The sequence below is a fragment of the Parus major genome, chromosome 10 (assembly GCF_001522545.3).
Source record: "Parus major isolate Abel chromosome 10, Parus_major1.1, whole genome shotgun sequence".
In the NCBI taxonomy this organism is placed as follows: Eukaryota; Metazoa; Chordata; class Aves; order Passeriformes; family Paridae; genus Parus; species Parus major.
Window position 1 is genome coordinate 12,834,565 of NC_031779.1, and position 25,417 is coordinate 12,859,981.

General features: G+C 48.5%; 1 protein-coding gene across 3 annotated transcripts in view; it reads left to right on the plus strand.

Moving 5' to 3' along the window:
- NTRK3 (neurotrophic receptor tyrosine kinase 3) overlaps nt 1–25,417 on the plus strand; it is a 204,219-nt gene that overhangs the window by 38,129 nt on the left and 140,673 nt on the right. For all 3 annotated transcript variants that reach the window (XM_015638975.2, XM_015638976.2, XM_015638977.3), the window contains exons 4-7: nt 14,695–14,763; nt 22,011–22,168; nt 24,439–24,581; nt 25,154–25,295. In XM_015638975.2, the coding sequence (XP_015494461.1) occupies nt 14,695–14,763; nt 22,011–22,168; nt 24,439–24,581; nt 25,154–25,295 (512 nt within the window). The remainder of the gene's footprint in view (nt 1–14,694; nt 14,764–22,010; nt 22,169–24,438; nt 24,582–25,153; nt 25,296–25,417) is intronic.

Sequence of the window (25,417 nt, forward strand, 5' to 3'; positions counted from 1 at the left end):
CTTGAGGCTGTGCAAGAAAACTCTGGGATGGTATGGTTCCTAAATTTGAGGTATATAAACCATCTGAGTACATATATACTGTGTTGCTGTGTTTAGCACAGCTTAGTGAGGAAAGAAACTTGCATGCTCTCACTCTCTCTGTCCTCCTAATGACACTGGAGACCTTTGGCCAATTTATTTGAACTTGATAGAGGGTTACAAGTTGTGAGGTTATTGACTTCCTATGCATATCATGAAACTAGGCAGAGGCAGAGTAAAATAGAATTGTTGTAGTGCCTTGTAAGGAAGAATCCAGTATTAACATGCTCCTCATAAGGCACTGGGAAATCCACAGGAGAACTGAGCTTCACAGTGCACCAGGAATTAGTGCATGGGGGGAGGACAGGCCCTTCCCTGGCTGTGGGACAGGAGAGCAGGGTCCCAGCAGGCTGTGCCTGCAGCCAGACCAGTCGATATTTGCAGTGCCTGAGTCACCCTTTCCTGGGAGCAGGTACTTAAGAGGATGTGATTCCCTCTGAATGTTTTCCTGGGCGGCTGTGCACTCAACCAGCCAGTCAGGAGGCACTGCCTTGTATTTGCAGAGGGTAATTGTGCACACCTTATTTATTGTGTAGTAAAGAAAACAAATTAAGGCTGTGTAATTACAGACACAGGCATGCTTTTAAATAAGGCTTAAGCAGTCAGATTTCTATTTAGAAAATTAATAATTGCCATTTCTGTCTGCATCAGAGGCTCTTCTTAAACTGTCTTCTGGAGGTTTATACATGCTCAAAATTAGTTTGTGGGCCAGCCCAAACACAGCTTCTATCAGAGCACTCTCAGTGCTGTCTGCCAGAGTGAGGACAGGGTTAAAGATCAAGCCTTCCCATCCAGTCTTCACCCACAGGTCTTAAAGATGCTGTTTGTAATTGTTTTTTGAGTATGGCATGGTCAGATGGCCAGCTTCACAGATGTTTTCATCTGTGTGATCATGTTGGTCTCTTTCTCCCCAAAACGAGGACTGGGGAATAACTGGAAGGTGCTGGCAGGAATGCTGCAGGGATCTTCAATGCTTTGCCTGTTGAAAGACTGAGCTGGATGATCCATGGGCTTCTTTTCATGGACAAATTTGAGCTGTGATTAATCTGGAGCTTCCCAGAATGTCCTTTGTAGGTTGTGGTGTTTTCTGAGGATGGGGTTGGCTTCAGTGTTCTGGTTTGGCTCAAGGCAGTTGTGTAGTGTCAGATGAACTGGTACCTTGGTGTTGAACGTGGTTTGTAGCTCTGGCATGGGGATTCCCAGAGTCATGTTACAGGTCTAGGTTTAGACAGGAAAAACAAAAGGCTGCATCCCCTGAAAATTAAGGGGGTTGAGGTAGAATGAAGTTGGTGAGGTCAGTGCTGTGTCAGGACAGGACTAGTAACACTCCAGAAACTGAGGCCTGTGTGCAGGCAACCCTCTGCAAGGTTGGCAAGCTTCACTTTCTTTGCTCTGTGTGTCTGGGAGTTTGATTGAGATATTACACTAAATACAGAAATAAACAAAGTATCAGATGCCTTGAGGGTCACTTTCCCCTGCTCAGTGGTTAGTAATCTGTTGTCTTGCTCTGAAAGAGCCATTCTTAGATATAAATCAGGGTTAAACTCTCTTTATCTTGCTCTCTTCCATAATCAGTTCCAGGCCCTGTGCCTGCCTGCAACCCTCCACTTGATTCTGGATGTCCTATTAACCTTTTGCCTCCTCCCTGATGGTTTCTTCCTACTTTGTCCTCTCACCACTGCACTGCTGTCATACCCATCCTGTCAGTCTCCTCCTGACCCAAGTCTTGTGTTTGAATTGGCCTTGATTTCCCATCCATGCTCCTGAGTCCATGCAGCCTCACGAGGCCATGTGTGTGTGTCAGCGGGCACGGTGTGTGACAGTGTGTGAGCTCTGAGTTCACTGGGAAGGTGGAGTAAAATGCACTTACCTAAACCACCTTTCGAAAGTTTAATTTGTTTTGTTTTGCATTTCCTAAATAGGAGCTAGATTTCACCATGAATATAGACAAAATAAAAAGTATGAGAAAGATTTAAGCAGCCTGTAAGTTCCATTAGGTGAATATTCCTTTACTATCCCTAAGCAGGCAGTGGCTTGGGTACCTTCTGGTTCCCATTTGTACTCTAAGGATGTTCCTGCTCCAGTCCCTTCTAAGATCAAACCACTGTGCTCTGATTTACTTAGGGAGGCATTTTTCCCCTTATGTCTCCAGCCCTATCAAATTCTGGGCATGCCTACAGCACAGCCACTAAAATAAACAGCTGTAGCATCTCTGCTTCCATAAACTTTCCTGTTCTGCTCCCCATCTGCTTTGTCCCCTGGATGCCAGTGTAGTGCAGGTCTTTGCTGATATGCTAATTTGCAGCAGGGGTTTGATGGCATGTTTATTCCCAGGTTACTGCCGCAGGTGACTGATAAGAGTTAGCTGCTGCTGTTCCTTCTGCTGCAGTGGCAGAGGTAGGTCCTGCGTTTTACCAGCCACTGTGCACAAGGCCAGAGGAGACACCAGTTCCCTGCAGGACTGTGGCTTCCCTTCAGGCTGGGTTGAAATGATTTGACCTGCATTCAGAGGGCTGGGTAACTAATTCCTGGCTGCAGGCTGCCCTGCTTGGCTGTGGGGAGTTTATTGTACTGTGATGGAAGGGGAGGGGTGAGTTTGTGACTGACTCGCTCATTTGTGACTGACGTACTCTGGTGGGACCTGAGAGAGAGTTTCCAACTCAAGCACTTCATGCTTTGTGCCAAGATTTGTCCTGCTTCAGTTCCCCATCTTAAAACCTGGAATAACATTTATTTTTCCTGCTTTTATTTGATGCATTTGAGGCACAACACTTTGTATGATTTCTAATGAAACCTGGCCTTGAGCTGTGGGATGCTGTTGCAATGTAAGATGAGTTACAGTAATTCTGTCACAAATAAGTTTTGTATACTCGGATTCTTGTGTAATGTCTACCACTCTAGTTCCTGGGCTCTCAGGATTTTACTGTGGGTTTGTCTCTCCTTCCTTCCTTTGAAATGCTGAGATGATCTTTCCAGTTACATTGTGAGAGTTATTTCCCTTTATGAAATTTGATCAATTGTCTTTTGACTGACATGTGAAATGGGCAGCTGTGGTTTTTGAAAAGGTCCTGTTTTTTCCCATCTAGTCTTTAAAAAAGTCTGCAGGCAATGCTGGGAATGTTTAAAATGAAGTTGTTCCTACAATGATGTGAGGTTTGTTTTATGTGGATGTGGGATTTTGTATTTATATTTTTGTTTGCTTGAGGTTTTTTGTGCTCTTTGTTTTGTTTTTTTTTACAAGATTGGAGTAAAATGTGAGCTTCAGACAAGTTGGTGGGTTTGGGGGAGTGAGCCTTTGACCTAATCTTTGCTGTTCAACAAGGGCCTGATGGATATCTTGTGGTGAGCTCCCCCTGAAAGAGAAGCACAACATTCCTCCTGGATGTGATCCTGAAAATGAGACATAGTTGTACCTTGGTGAAAGCTCACCACATCTCAGGGACCACCACTAGCACAGAATTAGCTGATTTCTGGAGATTTGGGCATGACAAGGAATGAGTTTTGTTTCCAGGCTCCTGAGATCACTGCAGCAGGGATGGGCTCCAGAAAGAGCCTCTGATTGTCCCTCTCGCTTCCTCCCCAAACCCTGCTCTGCAAAGCATTTTTTACCTGCCTTTGCAGGTGTGAGAGGGGCTGCAGAGGGAAGAGGAACCCTCCCTGGGAGGGGGTACCTGAGGACATAAAAACCTGCTTGAAAGCTGCTGGGGGAGTGAACAGTCACGGCAGCATGAGTGGAAGTTAAGTGACCACAGAAGTTACCTGTCCTGGGATTTTTCTTTCCATGATCCTGGTTTACTAAGAGTATGATTACAGGGCTGGTTTTCCCTTTTTGATATACTGGCAATAAGCACCAGGGCAGAAAAATAGAAACATTAAAATCATATGGTATTTGAGCAATAAGATACGACAGGGCATGAATGATGGGACATTAATTCATGATGGTGTGTGACAAGGCAGGAATTTAAATGTCATAAGTTAGGCAGTCGTGAGTTTTATTTGAATTATAAAATTTTATTGGAATACTGGTCAAAGGGTGGAGTTTTCCACCAACCCCTTCCCTTATTTGTATTTGGGAAGGGATGAGGTGTGAATTACGTCGGATGCTGGGGTGTTTAGAGGGCTGCCAGTGAGAGCCAGAGGTGTGTCTCCCAGGGGAGCTGTGGGTGACGGTGTCTTTAGCCATGCTGCTGCCTGAGGATGGCCGTGTTTCATGCCTGCTGTTCTCCAGCGTGCCTGCAGCCAGGCTCGGCAGGGAGCTGCGCTGGTGTCCCGGTGTCCCTGGGGCCGTGCCCGGTGCCCTGCGCCCCGCGGGCTCTTCAGCACCACGGACAGGTCCCTGCGGCTCTGCCCCGCTCCCCGCAGCCGCCCGGCCTCTGACCCAGCCTGCCCTGGAACCTCCCGGCCCCCCCGCCCTGCCAGCCCAGCCTGCAGTGTGCTCCCTGCCTCTCCTGCCCTTCCCTTGGAGCAAGCTCCTCCACCTTCCAGCCCCAGCCTGGCTCTCGGGGTGCCTGTGCTCTCCTGGCTGCAAGCTGGCTCTAGGCACGGGTGGCAGCTTGCCTGTGGGGTGCCCAGGCTGCTTTCACTGCCAGCAGTGCCTTTTTTCTTCCACCTCTCCTGCTGTGCAGCTAGCCTGCCCAGCTGCCTGTTTGACAGCTGCAATACCTGCAATATCCCTGGAAATGCTCAAGGCCAGGCTGGATGGGTCTCTGAGCAGCCTGAGCTGGTGAAAGGTGTCGGGCCCATGGCAGGGGGTTTGGAATGATATGATCTCCACGGTCCCTTCCAACCCAAAGCTCTCTAAGATTCTGTGGATACTAACTTTCTGAGCTGCAGTGATTCCTGGCACTGGCTGTGCTCTGCAGCGTGAATGGATTTGTTTTACAGCACCACTACTCGGGTGCTGTCTGGGGGTTTCTCACATGAGTAGTTCTCTAGGACATCTGCCATCCAACCTCCCTGCAACCGCAATCCATGGGCTTTGGCTAAATGTTTGCTGTATCCAGTTGTGCGTGTTGATAATTGTGGGTAATTTGCTGTCTCAGAATAATGAAGGAATGCCTGCTGCACTCCGAAGCACTCAGTGCTTTGTGGTGGTTAGTCTTTTCATTTGAAAATATTCCTCACAGTGACCAGCAAAAGATACTTCTTTTTAAGAACATAATGTATTGAGAAGAATGGGTAAAATGTAACTTTTGTGTGCAGACATTCCTGTTTATTTTGACTAACTGTCGAAGGCAAAGTGTGTTTCTGCTTTGGGAGTGATTATAAGTGTGGAGTGTAGTGAGCAGGCTTCACTGGGCTCTGGCTGGATGAAGTCACCACCAGTTCCCTGTCCCCTCAGCCAAGCATGCCTTGGGCTGTCAGGAGGCACATCATGCCACGGCTCACGTGTGGCTGCAGGCAGGTCTCTTCTCAGAGCATGATTCCTCCCTGTGCTCAGGTGTGTCCCTCACCTGCTGTCTCCCTGCTCCCCATGCCCACCCCACGGACATGGTGGGGAGGCAGCAGCCTGGCAGGTCCTGCTTGGTGCTGTCTGTCTCCCAGGCTGAGTGTTTTTGTGTCATTTGATGAGGAGTAGCTGGAGCATGTCAGCCTCATCTCCCGCTGCGGCCAGGAGGCTCCGTGCAGCCTGAGAGGTGGCAGCTGCCATCTCTGCTGGCACGCTGATGGCTTGGGCCCTTCGGTTCCCCTCGTGTGCACCTCCCTGTGCTGGCCCACTGCCCCTGCCTGTCCCCAGCTCTGGTCCCTCGTGGTGCCCAGCTGCTGCTCCCAGGGCTGGGAGTGCAGGTAGCTCTGTTCCCCGCCGAGGTGGGGCGAGTGCTGCAGGCTAATGGCAGGCTTTCTTTTCATTAGCTGCTGTAAACACAGGGCTCTGGCAGCAGCCTGCTTTTCTGAGCTCAGGAAGACCATTTTTCCTTTTATCTATAATTTAGTGAAGTGTCAAGCCACAGAAGTTTTAATGATAATAAGCAGCAGAGGAAATTTATTTATTCGCTGTGAAGGTGGGTTTCGTTCCAAGGTTGGATTTTTTCACATTTCCCTCACAAGAAATGTTGCCTGCTCATGTAACCTTGCTCCCAGTGTGTTCAGGCTACCTTCCCCTAGAAGCTCAGCACAAATTTCCTGCTTGGCTAATTGGCTTTCCAACCCCTCTCCCCAACATGATGCTGGGGCCGAGCAAACTGGGAAAGGAGAAGCAAGGAAAATACAGTGAGATGGGAGCATTTATGTGCTTGGTGAGGTGCAATGGGATTCACGAGTTTCCCATCTTCCTCCTGTTGCTGTGCATCTCTTACATCTGCTTCCCAGACTCTGTGATGGATTTGACTGCTGAGGAAAATCAGGGAAGGGCTTTTTTGGGATGACATGTAGCGCTTGCCTTCTGTCAGCCTATGAAGATGCCAGTGCTGACTGGAGATAAAAAGTGGATTGATGTCTTTGTGGAGGGACCAGGGCTTCTTCCTGAGGTGCAGGAAGGCAGAGAATAGAACTCTGGGCTGGCCAAAGAGGAGCAGGGGATGGGATGAGTCTGTGGCAGGGACAGGGGCCAGGCTGGAGAGAGAAGGTTACAACGAGGGATTAGAGCAAGGAGTCTTTAGGGAAGAAATGGAGGGTGGAAGGGGGATGGGGTGTAGAAGAGGTGACAGGGAAATGGATCTGGAGAGGGAGGATTGACTGGGGAAGGGAAGGAGCACGTGTGTGTGGGAGATGTGCAGGCGGAAGCAAGTGTAAGGAAGAAATGGATTTGCTAGGAAATACGTGGGAACTGTGTCTCTGAATTAACCAGAACCTTCCTCACCCCTTTCGATGTGGCTTTGGAGGCAATATTAGAGTCTTCCTAATTATTTTTCTTGGACGAGTTTTGCTATCCTGATGATATTAATTATTCTTAAAGGTCAACAGCACTCACTTGAATCCCCTTCTGTTCTATCATGTAATCAGTTAATTAATTGGAAACCATTTAGCAGAGTCTGCCGAGAGCTTAGCCTGCCGTATGCCCTGTTGTTTTGCTATTGCTGGATATATATATATATATGTGTGTGTATATATATATATATGTAACTTTTTTTTTTTTTTTTTGTATTTATACCCTTTGCTTTCTTTAGAGGCCCTGCAGAGCTTTTGGTACCATCCCCAGTGCATCCCAACCTCTGGCACCCCTCCCTGAATCAGGAAAGTTGGGGCTCAGGCCCAGCTGTTAGTTTTCTCTTTGCTAACCCCTTTGAGGTTATTCAAGGCTCATTGCTTTCTGGGCATCCAAGTAGGTGTGGGTATTTGAATTTTTTTTTTTTATATAAATTTGATGTAAGAGCCCTCTAGCAGCTGAGATCACAGTTCTCGTTCAGGAGGAAGAGGGAGGGCCAGAACCTGTCCCAACACATCTGTGCTTGATGAGCTGGCATTGAGGCTCTTGTGTGGACCTTGTCCAGCTTTCCCAGTGTCTGCCTGGGAATTTGGAGTGACCTCCGGGCTGGGTGGTACCTCTGATGAGCACCGGTCCCTATTGCTGCAAGGATGTTCATAGAATCATAAAGTTTGGAAAAAACCTCTAATATCATCCAAGTCCAATTATAGTGTACTCAGAGATGCTGGGAAATGCCCTGTGGGCATTTCTCTCCTTCCCATGCCATCTCCTCAAGCTGTGCCTTGCCACAGCTCTGAGCTTTTCTCTCACACAGAGAGATGGGGTTGGCTCTGGGTTCACTGGAAACCTGTGAGCAGGAGGCATTCCCCAGTTGTTCTCTGTTCCCAGCTTGAAGAACAATGCAGTTTGAAGCAAACAGGGTCGAATAAACCCAGCCCCTTGCTGGAGCTGGCAGCTGGCAGCCCTTGTCCTCAGCCGGCACACATCTCCAGTGCTACTTCTGTATGCCAGAGCAGGAGGAAAGCCCAGTGTACTGTAATATTTCGGTCTAATGGATCTAGAATTGCAGCAGCTTGGGACAGAAGAGATGAGGTGGGGGCAGTGCAGCCCTGAGGACCTCTTGGCTGCAGGAGGGCAGCTATGGGGGAGGGCTCTCGCCTATTGCAAGTTGGTTTTTCTTTTCCTTGAGCAGAAGCCTGGCCTATTCTGTGGATGCTGCTGGACTCTGCCCTGCAGGGAAGCTGGCAGCCAAAGGGAAAACAACTGCAGGGCTGACCTAGCTTTTAACCTTTCCTCAAGTCCTCTGAGAGTCCAGATGTCTTTGGAGAAGAGCAATGGAAACTGCACACAACAAGGGCGAGATGAGTGTAGTGCAGAGGGACAGATCCCTGCATCTGATCTGCCTCCAAGCACAGGGGACAGTGTGACCCACGTCTGGTGACGCCTTCCCATCTGTACCATGTGCTGAACCGAAACTGTGAGCAGCAATAAACTCTGAGGGGTGATTTGTCTCTGAACAAAGCTTTGTGCAGCTGGGAGATGCCTCAGAAGGGAGGACTTAGAGGCTGTGGAAGTGACATGGGGTAGGAGATGGCATTTAAAATAAAGGCTGGGCTGGGTTGAAGGCAGCAGCAGGACATGCACTGCAGAGGCACTGGGAAGAGAGGCATGGGACAGATGTGCTGCTGGCACTGGCTGTGGGAGCCCTGTGACAGAGGTGTGGTGCCTTAATTCCTTCCCACTTGTTCTGAAGCTTTTGTTTTTTAATGCTGTTGTTTAAAGAACAATGCAGGAGAGCAGCCCCTTCACCTCCCTCAGCCCTGTTTCAATGTGAATTTGAAAACCAGGGTCCTGCAGCTGAGAAATCTGGAGGGGGCTGGTGGTTCCTCTCTCCCTTCCAGGACCAGTACCTCCCTTCCAGGACCAGTGGTGTGCATGTGGAATGGCAGAGACTCTTCTCGTGTGTCACCCACGATGATCCCTCTCTCCTCTCTGGTGCAGGGTGCTCTGAGGTTGGGAACTTATTGCAGATTCTGACTCTAGCCCTAGAACAAGAAATTGTCTGTGGGGAATGAGATGATTGTCATGGCACCTGCTGTGTGACATGTGTCTTATAAGGTACAGGACAGGACCTGTGGACAGGAGAAAGTTTTGCTACCCAAACACACAAAGGAAGATTGAACCTTTTGGAGACTTTTTGGTTCTGCTGTTTGGGGTCAGAGAAGCCCTGGGTGTTGCTTAAGGAGCAGAACTGAGCTGTAGGTAATGCCAGACCATGGCTGAGGACCTCTGATAATTGTCTCACTCCTCCACTGCACCAATATATGTGTCCTGGTGCTGAGCCTGAGCAGGGAGCAAATCCAGGAGAGCTGCTGGCAGCTATGAAATCTCAGGCTGACCAGTTTAATGCCACGTCCTGTTCTGCTCACTCTGCTTTGCAGGCACGTGAGGCTTGCATGCACTTGGCAGTGCCTGGTCCTTTTCCAGGCTATCTCAAGTGTGTCCTGCTGGGATTTGGGGCTGAGCTATTGGAAATTCCAATTGAGTCTAATATTTGCAGAGCCTGATTTGTGGGGAGGCCTGTCCTGCCATGGCTTCTGGGACTTGTTGGGGTAATTTTAGCACATTCATTAAGGGAGGACAGTACATTTTTTCCTTTAATGAGCAAAGCTGCTTACTAAACAGGAAGAGGAGGGAGGGGGCTGGGGAGGGCAGGGAGGGTGATGGGGAGTGTAACAGTGTTTTTAGAGGTCATTGGAGTCATCTGGCAGGGTTAAGCAAGCCCCAGAGTGACTTTCCAGCGTTTCTCTGGTTCAAACCCAAAGATTTAGCAGCTTAACTTGCTGCAGATACGAAGCCTGAACGGAGCTGCCCCTACAGCAGCATGTGGGGCTGTGACATTCTCTTCTCCTGTGGCCACCAGCACCCAGCTAAGGCTGCAGTGAGCTGTGAGCTGATGGGGAAGCTCCTGTTGTGTCCAGATATCAAGGGAGTCACATGCAGTGCCACCAGCATATCCAGCACTGGGGACTGCAGCTGAGGATGTGCATCTCTCCTCTCACTCCTGCCAGGCTCATGCTCCCTCAGCCCCAGCTGCTCTGGGAAGTTAATCCCTCCCAGTCAGGATTTTCATAGTGGCAACATGTTATTAAAATGTGTGAAAAACTTCTCCCATGCAGAAATAAATGTGTCAGCTTGGAAACAAGGGCAAGTGGAGGATGGAGCTGCGTGGAGGAGGGACAGGTGCACAGGGTCCCTCCCCAGCAGCAGCGTTTCTGCCATTGCGTTGAGCTGAACTGCATAAAATAACTTACAGTTTAATTACAGGGGCTCCTGCTTGTTGGTGTCATTAATGAGGCAACTGGCTTAATTTAGCTGAATAAAAATGGCTTTAATAGTGGAAACACTTTTGGCTGCTGGGTAATTAAGGGAAAAGAAAAAATGCTGTCTCCTCTTGCATTAAAGTCCACTTGTTCTGGTCCACACGGATCTGGAGTCTTCTTTGTTCCACCCTCACCCATCCCTTTTTTAATGCCAGGGGCTCGTTCAGGACTCCATGGGGCATTCCCTGGCCCCATCTGTCACTCATGCTGTGACAAAATGGCAAAGGTCACCTCCCCTCCCTTCTGGTCACCAGCAAGGTTTTGGCAGTGCCTGCAGGAGCTGTGGGAGAGCGTGTGGGACGTGGTGTGTGCCCTCCTCAAATGCAGGAGGAGGATGGAGGGAGAGAGCGAGAGCTGGGATTTGGCTGTCACTCGGTGGTACCAGCCTGTCCTTGAGGTGTGCAGTGAGGTGCTGGTGGGGATGGGAGCAGGAGCCTTGGGAGCACAGCTGCTGTAGCAGGAGGATTGTGGTGTTGAACCTGAGCCAGGGGTGGGTTGGGTGGCTCTGCCCTGGACCCGGGTCCAGGTGAGCTCTATCCAACCCTCTCTCCCTCCTCAACTCCTTTTAGAGGCAAAAGCAGCCTGGCAGCTACTTCTAGAGACTGTCTCCATGGAAAAGAGCATCTTGTGAGTGATGGAGAAAATGTCCCATGGCAAAGAAGCAGTTTGAGTATGTTCCAGGAGTGCTGATGGCAGATCTGTCCTGGGAGAGACAGGCTCCTGTTCATTGCTGAGAAATATGCAGGGAAGGCATTTTGCTTCGCTCTGCCTGCGTTTCCTTGACGTGTGATGTGCTGTATTTTGTTACAGGTGGAGCTGATGCATAGGCTGTTAGAAAGGTTGTCTGGCACACTGCTACAGGACTGCTTCCACTTTCCTATAATTCTGCCAAATTTTAATTGCTCAGGCTGAAGTTTTCTGTGTTGGGTGTCTGCTCCTGGCTGATTCTATTTTTTATTATTTCTTTCTAGTTTCACATAAGAGATTTCTCATATGTTTGAGATGGTAGAAGGGAGGTTGGGAAAAAGCTGTTTTACTCAAGCTGGAAAATGCTGGTGATGCTGCTGTTACAGAACATTTTCACCCTCCTTTTGTGAAGGGAAAGAAATCTTGTCAAAGGACAGATTTTTTTTGGAAGACTTGGTTTTGCTCAGAGATATCTTAGGTCAGCAGAATGGCTCTTGGTCCAGTTGGAGGGGAGAAGTTGTGCAAAGGATCAGGAATGAGTAAGGGAGAGGAGTAGCAGCTCTTATTTGGACACTGCTGTTGGTGTGGGAGCGTGCACAAGTGGAGAAGATGATAGGAAATTTGGGCATGGGTAAGGAAATTGAGGCTGAGAAATATTTGGGAGTGGATGGAGATCAATGAGTAGTGCGGTTCAGCCAGCAAGGAGGGAGAAGGAAATGGGCCAGGAAGGAGAGAGCTGGCACTGCCCAGCCACGGCATAAGAGGATGGGGGCTCTTGTCACTCCAGTAACCGGGATTTGGAGGTGGCAACAGACTCTAAATGCTCTAGGAAGGCGGAATGAGCCTTTGAGAGGCTTTGATTTGGAGCTGTGAGATGTTCTACATGTAAGTGCCTTGATTTTCCCAACCCTCCCCATTTATGCTGTATAGAACACTGGGAAACTTGGTGTGTGCAGCTGAAATTTGTGACTGGGGGGAGCCTTGCAAGCACTAAACAGGAATTACAAAGTGCTGGAGCTCAGATCCTCACCTGTGGAGCCATAATTTAATCTCCTCGTGTGCATGTACTGTGATTCCATCTCTAATTACAGAATCACATGCTCCCTTCCCCAGGAAACCTTTCCCATCCAGCATGTGGGATGGGTCTGTTCTGGGGAGAAATCACTGCTGTGCAGTGAAGTTTCTCTGGAGGAGCTCTGTCTTCTGCAGCACAAGTCAGCAGCTGTACCCTTTTGTATGTGGAATCCCAGTCCTGGCATCTGTGACCTTTGGAGTTTTTGTGACCGAAATGGTGTATTTTTAATGTGTGTTTGTGTGCAGCTCCTTTCAGTCTCTGTGCTGAGGTCTGTCTCTGAGCCTGAGGAAGGACCTTTGTGACGTTTTGAAGTAGCCAAGGTGTCTGTTTCCAGTGACAGACATGTTCCTCCCTGTGTGTGTCCAGGCTGATCTGGAACAGAGCTGTGGGTGTGTGTCCCCCTGACCAGCCCTGCAGAAGTTGATGGTCAGGTCAGATGAAACACTGGCTTTGCCCTTTGAAAACACGGTCTCCTGCCAGATGTGTGCAAGGGAAGGCCCATCTCCTCTCTCCCAAATGGGTTATTGTCTGGGGGAGGGAGCAGGTTGTAGGAGTTGGCTTGCAGGCACTGTGGGAAATGAGAAGAGGAGCACATCTGCCTGGCAAAGCCCCTTGCATTAGTGAGGATGTATCCTTTCTCCATCTCTCTGTGTCCTAAATTGTAATAACACGATCATGCTATTTTTGATTCCCTTATTTGCGTGGAAAGCCTGTTGTTTTTCCTCTTCTCTTTCAGAATCCAATTTTCTCTTGACATTTCTGCCTAATGTAGCAAAACATGACCTTTGAGAAAGGACATTCCAGCGAGATTCACTCCCTCCTCTGCATTTCTGCCTCTCTCCCACATCTCGCTGTCTCTCATGCATCCCCTTTACGCTTCCTTCTTCTCCCTGGGCTGGGGGAGGGAGTTTTCTGTCTCACTTTTCAGTAACAGTGAGTTTGCTCCTTCCCCTCCCACTTTTCATCTGTCTTTGCAAAATTTCCAGGTGCTCAGTGCTCTGGGGTAGATAAAGAAGGGAGTCTTGTAATGTTTTCCTTCCCCCCTGCTTAGCTTTACTTGCCTTTTTTTGCCAGTCTTTATCAGAGACTGGAAGGAGTTTGCCTAGAGACGTGGGAATGGTGGGATCACAGTCATGTGAAATGAGGTACCTGTGGTTTGCCGTGGTTCCCACAGCGGGATAGTCTGATGTGAAGCAGAGCCAGAATTTAAAAAGGCAGCACTGTGCCATCGTTGTGTTTGGGCTTGTTCTTCTGCCAGGCTTGTGGAGAGCCTTTGGGACAATGCTTTGCTGTGTGAGCAGCTTCCCCACTCCTAATTGCAGAGTTCTGTGCAGGTGGGACAGGACCAGAATTGCTTTCCCCTTGCTGAAACTCAGTGTAAGGGAAGAAATGAATTTGTCATTCCAAATCCTTGTGCATTAGACTTGTGCCAGCAGGAGCCATTCAGGGGTTTGCTCTCTTGATTTTAGCACTTATTTGCAAATCAGACAGGGTTTGGGGCCTGGGCCTTGCATGCCTGAGCTGCCTCAGGTCATGCCTCCTCTGTGGCCAGCCCAGAGCTGAATGAACCTCAGGTGATCCATGCCTCTGGCTCTTCATGGCTCTTCCCCGTGGGCCAGGCTGAGGCAGAGGGGCTGCCCTGCCTGCCTGTGGCTCTCAGCAGGGATGGATTTGGTGGAGGATGTGAGGCAGCACCTGCTGTGTGTTCTGGAGGCCAGCAAAGAGATTGGGCATTTGGGGTTCTCCCAGAGCCTGTGATCACCTGTTCCTCTGCTCACTCACCCCATGGACTGGTCACTTGACTGGTGGCTCTCAGGCTGGCCAGGTGTCCCTGGGAAGGCTGGCCACAACAGAATGTGTTTCATTACCATCTTTTTGTGCTGTTAGAAACTGGGGGCTTTTCTCCATCTGCTCACCCTGCTCCAGACACATTTCTTCCTCTTGTATTTATTAATTCAGTTCCTTTTACATTCTTTCATCCTCTCTGGCTTTCAGCTAAAGAGAAGATGTCTGCTGGGTTGCAAAGCTCTCCCAGGTAGATGAGATTTATGTTTTTGCAAGTTTGGGCAGATGGAGAGAGGGATGGGGAGCTGTTGGCTGCTGTAGCAGTGGTACCCCTGGGTGCAAGCAGCACACAGCCATTCCGGGACACCTGGAACACACAGCTACTGCAGATCATATGATAACACCTTGGGTAATCATCGTGCTGTCATTTGAACCTGGCTGTTACTATTTTTAACGTGAGGTTTGTACTTAATTTTTTGTTCAAGTTCTGAAATTAGACTTGTTCTTTTTGCTTATGGTTGGTTGAGCTCCAGATTCATGGGTAAGAATCAGACATTGGATTTTTTTTTTCTTAACATTGCAGCAGGATATAAATCATTTTTCCTCTTTAAAAAAAAATAAAAAAAAGAGATGAGAAACTTTCATTTGGGTTTGTCCTCATTAAAATCTCTCATTATGAAATCTGAACTTGAGTTCTAAACTGCTTGACAGCCTCCCCATTGAGGAGGACGATGAGCTCTGTGGAGGTGGTAGGGCCATGTGCAGGAAGAATTATTTACAGTGACTACTTTTCCTTTTTTTTTTTTCCCCTTAATTTTCAGAGACCTCTCCGGGAACCGGCTCACCACTCTGTCATGGCAACTCTTCCAGACACTGCGACTCTTTGAACTGTAAGTCCCACCCTGGGGGTATCTCCTGGGAAAAGACTGGAGGCTGAGAGGAGGAACAATTTCCAAATAGAGCTATTTTGAAGCCAGTGAATAATTACCTAAAACTCCAGTGGGCAGCAACATCCTTGGGAGGCTTTCCTGGGTATGGGAGCACCAGAGCAGAACTGCTTCTCTTTTAACTTCACAGCAGCTGGCTAATTAACATTGGGATGATGAACAAGTCATGCTCAGAGTAGTAAATGGTTGACTAACTCTGGGAGCACATTAGAAGTACTTACTAGGCCAGATTTTGAGTGAATCTCTTCGAACACTTGCTCTCATCTGTCGCAGGGTAGGGCTAACTGCTTTTCTTTAGCTGGTGCACGTGCTTTACAAGACTGCTTTTTAGGCCCATGATTCCCTCTCTCTCTAGCAATGGAGACACCTCCCAGCTCTGATGTGGGAGGTGATGATACAGCTGTGTCTCCTGGGGCACTGGTGGCCTTCAGCCTGCTGAATTATTGATAGAGCATTCAGCATCGTGCTTGAAGAATAAGTGGACACGAAATCAATGGAACGTTGCCCTGATGACCTGTTTTGTTGAATTTTAGGAATAGTTGTTTGGTGGGTATAAAAAAATATATATGTAGGATTTGTCCCAGAGGATCCTGGGAAGCTCCATTCATCCTCACCCATGATCAATAGAGCTGTAAGCTAGAAGTGACTTATGAAAGAATAAAGACAGTCTTTCAAGTGGGAGTAAGTGTGTTATCACCGGTGTTACTGCAGTGTATTTTATTTCTGTCAAATTGTTAAATGAAAAATACTAATAGTGATATTAGAAAATGGAGAAACGCCCTTCTGATGGGGAAATTTGGCTTGCAGAGTTAAAATGCTGAATTCAGAATTTGTCTCCTTGCTGATTACAGCTCTAAATATTTTTCAAGCCTGGCTTGGGTTTCAAGTTTAATAGCATGAGTCATTTGTATTCTTAGACCTTTACTTATTGTCATTGCACTGTCTGGCAAAACTCAGATTGATGATTGTTACCCAAGAGAGACCCAAGAATGGAGGAGTAAATGGGGCTGCAGTCCTGAGCTGGAGGTACTTGCAGGGCCTGGGGTAATGGTGAGCCTGCAGATTAATGGGAATACTTCCAAAGGGGCTCATTTTTATGTGCTTTTGCTTCATTTGGTCATATTTTGTTTCTTCAGGCACGTCCCAGGTCTGCCAGCTCCAGCCGGGCTCAAAATACCAATACCAAGCACAAAGGGAATTGAGAACCTGCTTTTTGGGCAGCAAAGGGTACTTCACCTGATGAATACATCTGTATTGGCCTGATATGATCATGCTGGCAGGGAGCTGGTGTGCTTGGGGTGGCTTTGGATGGTGTCAGCAGAGTCACTTGGGGCCAGCACTCTGCAGTGTGGCAAGCGGGAAGGAGCTGAATTACTTGGCTCCAGTTGTAGCTGTGCTCTGAGCGGTTTTCTTGGAGATAACAAACCCCTGTGAGCAAAAGAAGTGGTGCACAAAGAAATGTGGGAGATCACAGGGCTGGTTGGTAGGAAGCCATGATGGGGTGGGAAAGCAGTGCTGGTGTGGTGTGTGTTGTCCATGGTGTCCCACAGAGAGGTTTGGCATCGTGTGGGGCAGGAGCCTCAGCTGAACCTTTCCTGCTTCAGGCTGTGGAAGGTGTCTTGGCAAACCAAACTCTGGCACCAGCTCCAATTTAGCAATTTAAACCTACAAATGTGCCTGCCCACATTTAAACCTACAATTTAAACATTACAACCTAGCAATTTAAACCTACAAAAGGGCCTGCCTTGCTGTTGGCTGGGCTGGAGTAAGAGCATGGTCAAGTTCATTTTTCCTAAAGAATTGCCTTAGGTGCTTCTTGACAAATGTTCCCCTCTGAGTTCCTTGTAAGTAAGGACCCTTCATCCACATAAGCACAGCTAGGATGGAGATTTCCAGAAAAATGTGGTGATGCTCTTCCCCAAACACGACAGGAGAAGGATATTTTGTCTGATAGCACTGGGATGTCAGTTTTTAAGGGGCAGGGGGATGTGCCTGCAGTGTCCTTCCTGGGGCCATGCTGAACCTTGCAATTGTTGTAAAGAAGGCAGCATGAGCATGAGCATGTTGTAAAGAGGTGTAGCATGAGCTATGGGCTCCAAATTATAATTCATATAAAGATGTTGGGAATTAAGGTAAAGATATGTTACCTACTGTGAGGTGGTTGTGGTCCTGACTGCTAGGATGGGACCTGTTGTTGAGGAAGAGCAGATCTCCAAGATGGGGAGAAATTACTAATGGATGCACAAAAGTGGGAAATACTGTATTTTTATTTTTTTTTTAGAAATGCAGAGGATGGGTGAGTAAGAGACAGTTTTTTGGCACACTGAGCTCCAAGGAGGCTTCCAGAACCTGGGAGGGAGATGGAATACATGGCCCACATAAAGTGAGTGTGAAACGCTGGTGAAAGCTAGAAAGGGAGATGCAGATTGACATCAGCCAAGGACTTGAAATTGAGCCAAAACTCTCTGGAAAGGGAGAAGGTGGTGAGCAGCAGAGGCCGATGCAGAGCCTGAGGAAGGCAGGCTGAGCAGCAGTGTTTGTGCACAGCAGTGCAGAGGCCAGAAGACTCCAGGAACACAGGAAAGCTGGAAAGAGTCCCCTCTTCTCCAGAGGGTTACGTCTGTGTGGAGGGTTGGTGGAACGATTCGGTGCAGAGGCTCCCCAGAGATGTCTTATGCTGAGTTCCAATGCCCTTGTGCTGTCAGGAAATCATGGATCCAGAGGAAGGAAAGTCATCCAAGCCAAAACCGTGACTTACAATGAGGCAGCAGTGGAGCATGTGGTGAGGGAAGCGGTGGGAGGATTGTCTCCAGGAGGGTGCTGGGAGGAGAGGAGCTACAACTGAGTGTGACATGGAGATTGCCAAGGAACATGAGACCTGACAAAGCCACTCACAGTGAACAACGAGGAGTAAAGATCAGAGGAGTACTGGGCAGGTGGATGGCAACCTGGGGCTTGAAATTGCTGCTTGGCTGCATCCAAGGCATCACAGCCTCATGAACGTGTATTGCTTTAAAGAATATCTTGTTCAACAGAGCTGAGATTCTCCCCTGCTGACTCACTGAAGAAAGGATGGCAAAAATGAGGCACGCTTCCAGAGAATATTATCTCTTACTCATTCCAGCTAGAAACAAGGCTTGGAATGGTCTCCAGTAACTCCAGTCCTAATTCCCATGGCACAGGCTGACCTTGACCAGCAGGGCTCAGACTAATGAGCACACAACTCTCCTAAGTCTGAAGCTGAGTGTGTGCAGGAAAGCATCTGACACATGCAACAGCTCATAAACGTTGGACTTAGAGCTTTTCTTATCCAGAAGTCACAGCTGGTTTCCTCTGTCATGTCCTTGGCTTCCTTTGTCATGTCCTCAGAGAGCTTAGAGCTGACATTTCAAGAAATTCCTTCCCGGAAAGACCTAAGACTCTGGATCCAATTACGTCTTTGGTTGTATAAAACCTTGTAGTCCTGAACATCTTGCTGCTCTGCCCGACCCATCAGCATTTCTAATACCAGCAGTCCCTGCCAAGTTGCCCTGCAGTACACTTCTGCAATGCTACAGCAAGAGGCTTTGGAGGGGATGGGGCACAGCAGCATCTCTGTTAATGTTTTGAGTCCAACTTAACATGGTCCGTGCCTCCAGCTTTGAAACTTATCACCACCAGCAGTCCCAGTAATAGAGCTGTGGCCAGTGGGTGCTTGCCTGCTCTCTGCATTAGCTGAGCCAGCTGTCAGACAGCACACACCACTCCCTGCCCCAGTCCCTCCCTTTCTATCCCAGCCCCTTCTGGCAGGGGTTCAGAAATAACAGTTTTGGTTGGATCACCAAGAGAAACCCTGGTTCTGGGAAATTAATAGGAATAAAAAAATTAGATTTTGTTCTCTCTCTGCCGAGCGCTCTTTGCTTGTCAAGCTTAGGGAAGTGGCCTCAGTCCCAAGGTAGGAAGAGCATTTTAATTGTAAGAGTATGAAACCTTGGCAGGAATTTTATGTGAATTGAAACAGACAGGAGAAGTGTGGCAAGGATCTCTGCTGCCCTCTGAGAGGTTTTAGCTGCAGACAGCTTTACTTTAGCTGATGAGTGGGGACATGGGACAGGGTGTGTGTCTCATTCAGCTGCCTAGTCTGGAAAAAACTGCTTGTGTGTGTGAAGTCCTTGCCTGTTCCAGAATACACTGGAGTGTTGATGGCATCTGTCTCCCACACTGGTCCACCCTGATGAAGGCTGTCCAGGCAGTTTTGGGAGACAGTGGGTACAGATCACTGCAGGGAGCAAAGCTGGGCTCAACCAGGCACCAGCAGCATCACTTTTGAAGAGTTGTCTTGATGCCTGCATGCTCTAGGGTTTCAGTTTTGATGGGTCATTGTCTCATCAAATGACAGCTCATGGCATGATTGGCACAATTTTCCTCTTTCCCAAACACAGTGTGCCTGTTTAGGGAAGGGGCTGTGCCCTGAGTACACTGTACTGTCACTCTCTGCTGATGGTGCTGGTGGGTGGCTCTGTCTCAGGTGCAGGTTCAGCCCCTTTTTGGATGAGCTCCTTGAGTGACAGAGCAGCTCTGCTTGTGCAGAGCCCAGCTCCCTTGAGGCTGTGATATTTGCTATTTCTCACAGGCGTTCTCAGTTTTAAGGAGGGCTGAAGAAGGTGTGGGGGTGTGCACGGCTCCTGAGTGCCTGCAGCCAAGTGAAGCTTTGGCAACAATTGCAGCCTGCATGCAAAAATTGCCCTTTGGGTTTGTTTGTTCGTTCCAGGAGTAAGTTGTGCTGGATGTGTCTCACAAAGAGCCCCTTGTCTCAGTTCTCACTGGGGTGCTGCTGCACCCATGGTCTGCTGCACACTGCAGTGTCCCCTGGTCCAACAGTGTGTCTTGTCCAAAGAGCACCTTGTGGTCTCCAAGGTGCTTCTCCTTCGTGCAGGAAGAGAAGGTGCATTTTTGTCCACAAGCAGGGGCTTGTAGGTAGTGGAGGTGCTTTACAGAAAAGTGAGAGGAAGAGTTGGAAGCAGCTGCAGCTCAATTGGTCCCTGCAAGGGAAGAAGTCTGAGGAGTGAGTTGGAGGTCCAGGTTTTTGGATGGGTTTAGGACAGTGTGAGTGTGGAGTTCCCTATGCACCTCTCTGGGGGGCTGGCTGGCATGGCAAGGCACCAAGCAAGGAGGAAAGGGAATTTTCCACATGTTTGGAATGCTTTAGCAATGCATGTTAGGGACAATGGGTGCACACATGTGCCTCTTCTACCCTCAGAGCTGTGCCAGCTGCCCCTGGCACTCAACACATCCAGCCTGTGAGGGGAGTTAATTTGTGCAAAAACCCCTCTGGGGGTCTCGATTAGAGCGAGTTCCATCGCTGGTGTTGGGGCAGGTTGTGGGGAAGTTCTGCCCTGCAGCCTGTGGCTCCTGGATTATTCATGGCCCTTCATGAATTAGCAATGGGCTGGGAAAGCTGCTGTCTATTACTTACAGAGCTGCCCTTAAGTGCTGGGACAGCAGCTCTGCCAGCAGCCTCGTTTTGTGAGGATATTTGCAGGGGAGCAGAATTCCTCCCCCATTGAATCTGAGCTCCCCCAGCTCCCTGCCAGGTCCCAGTTCCTGACCTGCCATGGCTCTTCCCACACACCATCCCATGTCCTGCTGGTATCAGTGGTTCTGGGGGGGCTCCTGAGAAGGAGACTCATGGTCATGTAGAAGAGGATGTAAAAGCCTGTGCAAAGCCCTGGCAGTACCTGTCAGAGCATGCAGGGAATGTCTCATCACTCAAATCCCACCAAATCACTGTGCTAATCTGCTCTGGCCTGTTAAATTTAGTGCTTTGGCCTTTGAGTTGCTTGTCTGAGCCTTGTACCTGTGTCACAGAGGTTTATTGTGCTTTTGGTGGGAAAGAAATGAACTAATGAAAAGCCACAGAGTGCAGCTTAACTCAGTGTTTGCTCTAGGAAAAAAATAAAGTCAGATGACATCTTGATCTATTTGAAAATGCAAAGTGGCATCATTAGGGCTCAGGTTTAGCAAGCCTGGGTGCTACCAGAGGACCCCTTCAGTTCCTCCTTTTGCAGCACTGCATTGACAAAACAGCAGCTGCAGATGTTTGGAAGGTTCTTTCTAAATCCTGTTAGTCGGTGAAATTAATTTTGTAAAAGCAAGCATGAATTTTGCAGTAACACATGGAACAGAGCAGGAAAAAAGCTTTCCCCTGTATGATGGGGGATCTAGATATCATGTGGAGAAATGGTTTGACCTTTGGGGATGCCCTTCTGCTTTGGGGTGACTGAGCTCATCTGCTGGGTCTGCTGATCCCAACTTTCTTTGCTTTACAGATGTGTGGGGAGATATTTTGTTTGTTCAGGCTGTATCTCCTAGTTTTGCTCAAATTATTGTCGCAGATATCTTTGGTAACTCAGTCCTGGCTGAGCCCTGGGCTCTTCTCCCTGCTGGGACTTGCCCTTCTTGCATGTCCACAGAGACCTGCAGCGCTTTTAAAATGCAAATAAAATGGTTAATAGGTTGGAAAATCAATTATAATAAACATTCCTGGTATATAAACCATGTGTAAGTGTGGTTTAAATGAAGTACATTAAAGGCAGTGCTTTTCTCCATTTCTCCTGGCCAGGTCAGCAGGGTCTCAGCACAGTGCTGATTGATTTGATTAAAATGCATGTTCCCCTGCACATTAACTTGTGTTCTGGGTCACCAGGAGCCTGTGTCTGTACAAGGAACTTGGGAGAAGAGCTGCCAGGTTCTCTGAGTGCTTGTGGGGGCTTGAATTGTGCTTTGCCCAGCAGAGTCTAGGACCACCACTGAAGTGGGATTTGAAGGTGTAAATCAATATTTTAGGGCAGTAGAGAACTCTCTGTTCCTTTGCTGAGGGGTGACTCTTTTGGGTCTCTGGGTGACACTGGGACCAAGCCACAGTAGTGCAGATCTTGTGGTGAGAAACAGTGACTGCATGCATGTGCTGCCCTGGGAGATGTAAAACCTTGTGGGCACTCATGAAGGAGATTGTGTGAACGCATGGATTTGTGACTGGGGAAAAGACAGGAATAATAAGTGTCAGAAGACCCCAGGCAGATAATGGGGAAGACTACTTTAGCTCTTACATGTGCATGGTAGCCCTCCTTCTAGAAGATTCCAGAGCCAGGTGACAGCTCTGCTCATCCTTCCCTATCCCACCATCCTCTCTCACCTCTCTCTGCCTGCAGGAGACTAGAGAGGAACCTTTTTAACTGCAGCTGTGACATCCGCTGGATCCAGCTCTGGCAGGAGAAGAGTGAGGCAAACCTGCAGTACCAGGATCTCTACTGCATGACCATGGATGCAGCCATCATCACTTTGAAGGAGATGAACATCACCCAGTGTGGTAAGGATCCCTGGGCTGGCCATGAGGGAGGCCAGGAGGGATCCCTGTCCAATCCTGCACCTCAGGTTCAGCTATTTTGGAAACTTGATGTAGCAGGATCCCACCATGTGGTTGAGAACAAGAAGGTTGAAGCTGGTTGGGATAGTTTGCAGATTAAAAATAGAATATCTGGGTAAATGTGAGGCTGCTATTAATGTGCCTATGAAAGATATAGGGTGATTTGGGGCATTTTCTTCGCTGCATTGTTGCTGCTTGACAAAATGTCTGTAGTGAGTCTGTGTGATGTCTTGAAAAGAGCTGTTTCATGTAGATCTTCCTGTGCCTAACGAATCCTGGAAGCAGCATATTGTTAAAAGACACTGCCACTGAATCTTTTGTAATTACTCTTAGGAAATACATGTCTCTATTCATTTTCTTTTGTTTTATTTTTCAATTGAAATCCCATATCTGTAGGGAAGAGCCAGAAGTGACTTTATATCTCTTTCTATTTCCTGCTGATGTTTAAAAGAGTCCAGCAGCCAGGAGCAACACGAGGCATGTTCAATAGCTATCCCTTTTTCCTTCACCTTGTTCACACATCAGCTGCCTGTTTGGTGTCAGGTTTTGCTCTGCTATTGCTATTACTGGAAAGCATCCTTTGCAGAGTAAGGAAAAAGAGATGTACATTCCACAGAGCAATTAAACTGTCTGTACACAAGCAGCTGTCAAACTCACAGGCTGAAAAAAGGAGGAAAACCACATTTTTATTTTTTTTGTAATCATCCTCTGTACTAGGGATTTGGGCTTGTTACTTGTAACAGTAGTAGACAAACAGCATTCACGTTTGGATTTGCATGACTTGTTTTTTTTTTTTTGTTTTGTTTGTTAGTTTTGTTTCTTTTCCCCCAAGCTCACCCTGTCCCTTTAAGCTCTGGAAATTGGCCAAAATGTGCCTTCGTGTGGATGAACTAAAAAGATTTGAGAGTGCTGTAATTTCCGCCCCACATGGGATGAATAAAATGAAAGGATTAAACAACACCAAAAAAAAAACCTTAGGGTTCAGGGGCAGGAGGAGAGATGGCTCAGTCAATGGTGGCATTAGACTGCAGGAGACAGCAGGGTGCTGATTTGGGAGTAAAAACATGCTGGTGTGCAGGGTAAGCACCTCCTCTGACCATGCAAACTCCTGGGAAGCAGGGAGGTACAGTGGTCTGCTTTCCTCCAGAGGAGTGTTTCTGTTCAAGCATTAAGACTCCAGGGATGTTGTAAGGAGACCACATTTATCCTTGTCCTTTGGTGCTGAGGGCAGGCATGGCTTGGTGTGGCCATGTTTGATACCAGCTCAGCCTGGAGAAGATCACACGTGTCCTCCCCATCTCCCTCTCCTCTATTCCTGCTGCCTATGCAGCTTTGCCAGGTCTTGACTGCTGCTTTCTTTCTTCTGGCATCCCCCCCAGTCGGTACAATGCTCCTTCCTTCCTGGTGTCACTCTCTGATGGCCATGAAGGGGTGTGTGTCCCCACCTTTGCCTTGGCATGGTGGATGCTGCTGCCCTGTGATGGGATGAAGCACTGGTCAGTTCGCCTCTCCTGCTTACTCAGTTTGCTTCTGAAAACCTTCCCTGTAAAAGAAGGCTCTTTGGCCTTCTTGCAACCAGCCCTGTCTTGTTTCATGTTGCAAGGATATTTGGTGCCTGTGGCACTGAGTAAGGAACTGGTGTAAATCAGAGCCACCATAAATCAGTGACTCCCTCTGCTACCACCCAGGAAGAACAAGGGCACCTTCTATTAGGAGAGCTGCAGTTAATGTGAGGACACATCCTTGGTTGTCTTTTCTTGATTGTTATAAATTAGAGGGACACTTTCTTCACCTGGAATGCTGAGTGCTCTGTGCCTTGTCCCTGGGGGTGGGGATGCCTTGGATCCTCTCCCAGTACACACAGTTTTCTCATCCCAGGTGACTGCCCTCGTGAGCAGCTTCTGTGGGAGTAGAGAGATGGGTACGGGGGTTGTGTGAGAGGAAGAGTGACCAGAATTGGACAGTAACTTTTGGATTCAAAGCTGATGAGAAGGTCTGCTCAGCTGGCACATCTCCAGTGTCTACATTTCCCCCTGTCCAACACCCCTCCTTTTCTTGGTAGGGCAAAGCTGTTCTGTTGCCTCATGCTCAGCATCTCAGGGTGCTGGAGGCTGGTTTGGAAAACACCTTGGTGGGATCTATGTCCACACTTCCTGTGGCTGGCTGTAGAAAATTCTGCCCCACACCTGAGTGGTTTTTTTTGTCTCCTCTAGACCTTCCTGAGATCAGTGTGAGCCACGTGAACCTGACGGTGCGGGAAGGGGAGAACGCTGTCATCACCTGCAACGGCTCAGGATCGCCGCTGCCGGACGTGGACTGGACAGTGGCCGAACTCCACTCCATCAACACCCACCAGGTAGGGGCTGCAACACCTCAGGGCTGCCTGTGCCCAGTGTGGCAAGAGAAAAGCAGCCGCCGAGGTTTCCCAGTCCATGCATGCAGGCTCAGGTGGATGGTATGGGAAAAGAGAAATTGTTGTATCCAAAGGAAAGCTGAAGCCATGCTCTGTCCACATGAGAAGCTGGGGACTCCCAGAAGGGAGAAAAACCTTACCTCTGTATGGCTGGAAAGTGAAAATGAGAGAGTTTCAGAGCTCAGTGCTCCCTGATTGAATTAATTCATGTGTCCTCTGATGGAACTCCAGTGAACTACCTGTTTGCAATAGCTAAGTAAGATTTTCTAGAGGCTGGCCATGCTTATCAATGCTACAATGCCATGGCTCTCCCCTTCCCAGTATTTCCGCTTACAAGATATGGTGTGTTTGATCAGGTGAGGAAATACCTCCCTTCACCCAGATCCCAGCTGTCTTTGGATTTTGGAGAGCTCCTCACACAGAAACTGCAATCCTCCTTTTCTGAGGGCAGTAGAGGGGAGGAAAGGAGCCACCAGATACTGATTTCTGTCTGCATTTCTCTCTGGGATTTTTAGACCAACCTCAACTGGACCAATGTTCATGCCATCAATTTGACCTTGGTGAACGTCACCAGCGAGGACAATGGATTCCTGCTTACCTGCATTGCTGAGAACGTGGTGGGGATGAGCAATGCCAGTGTGCTGCTCACTGTCTACTGTAAGTACCAGTGGAGAGACCTTGTCCACACAGAGCCCAGAGGGGCTGCCCTGGGAGCTGTTTGAATGCACAGCACTTTCTATGCTTGTCTCATACTGGTTTTGGGGGTGAAGATTAGGAGG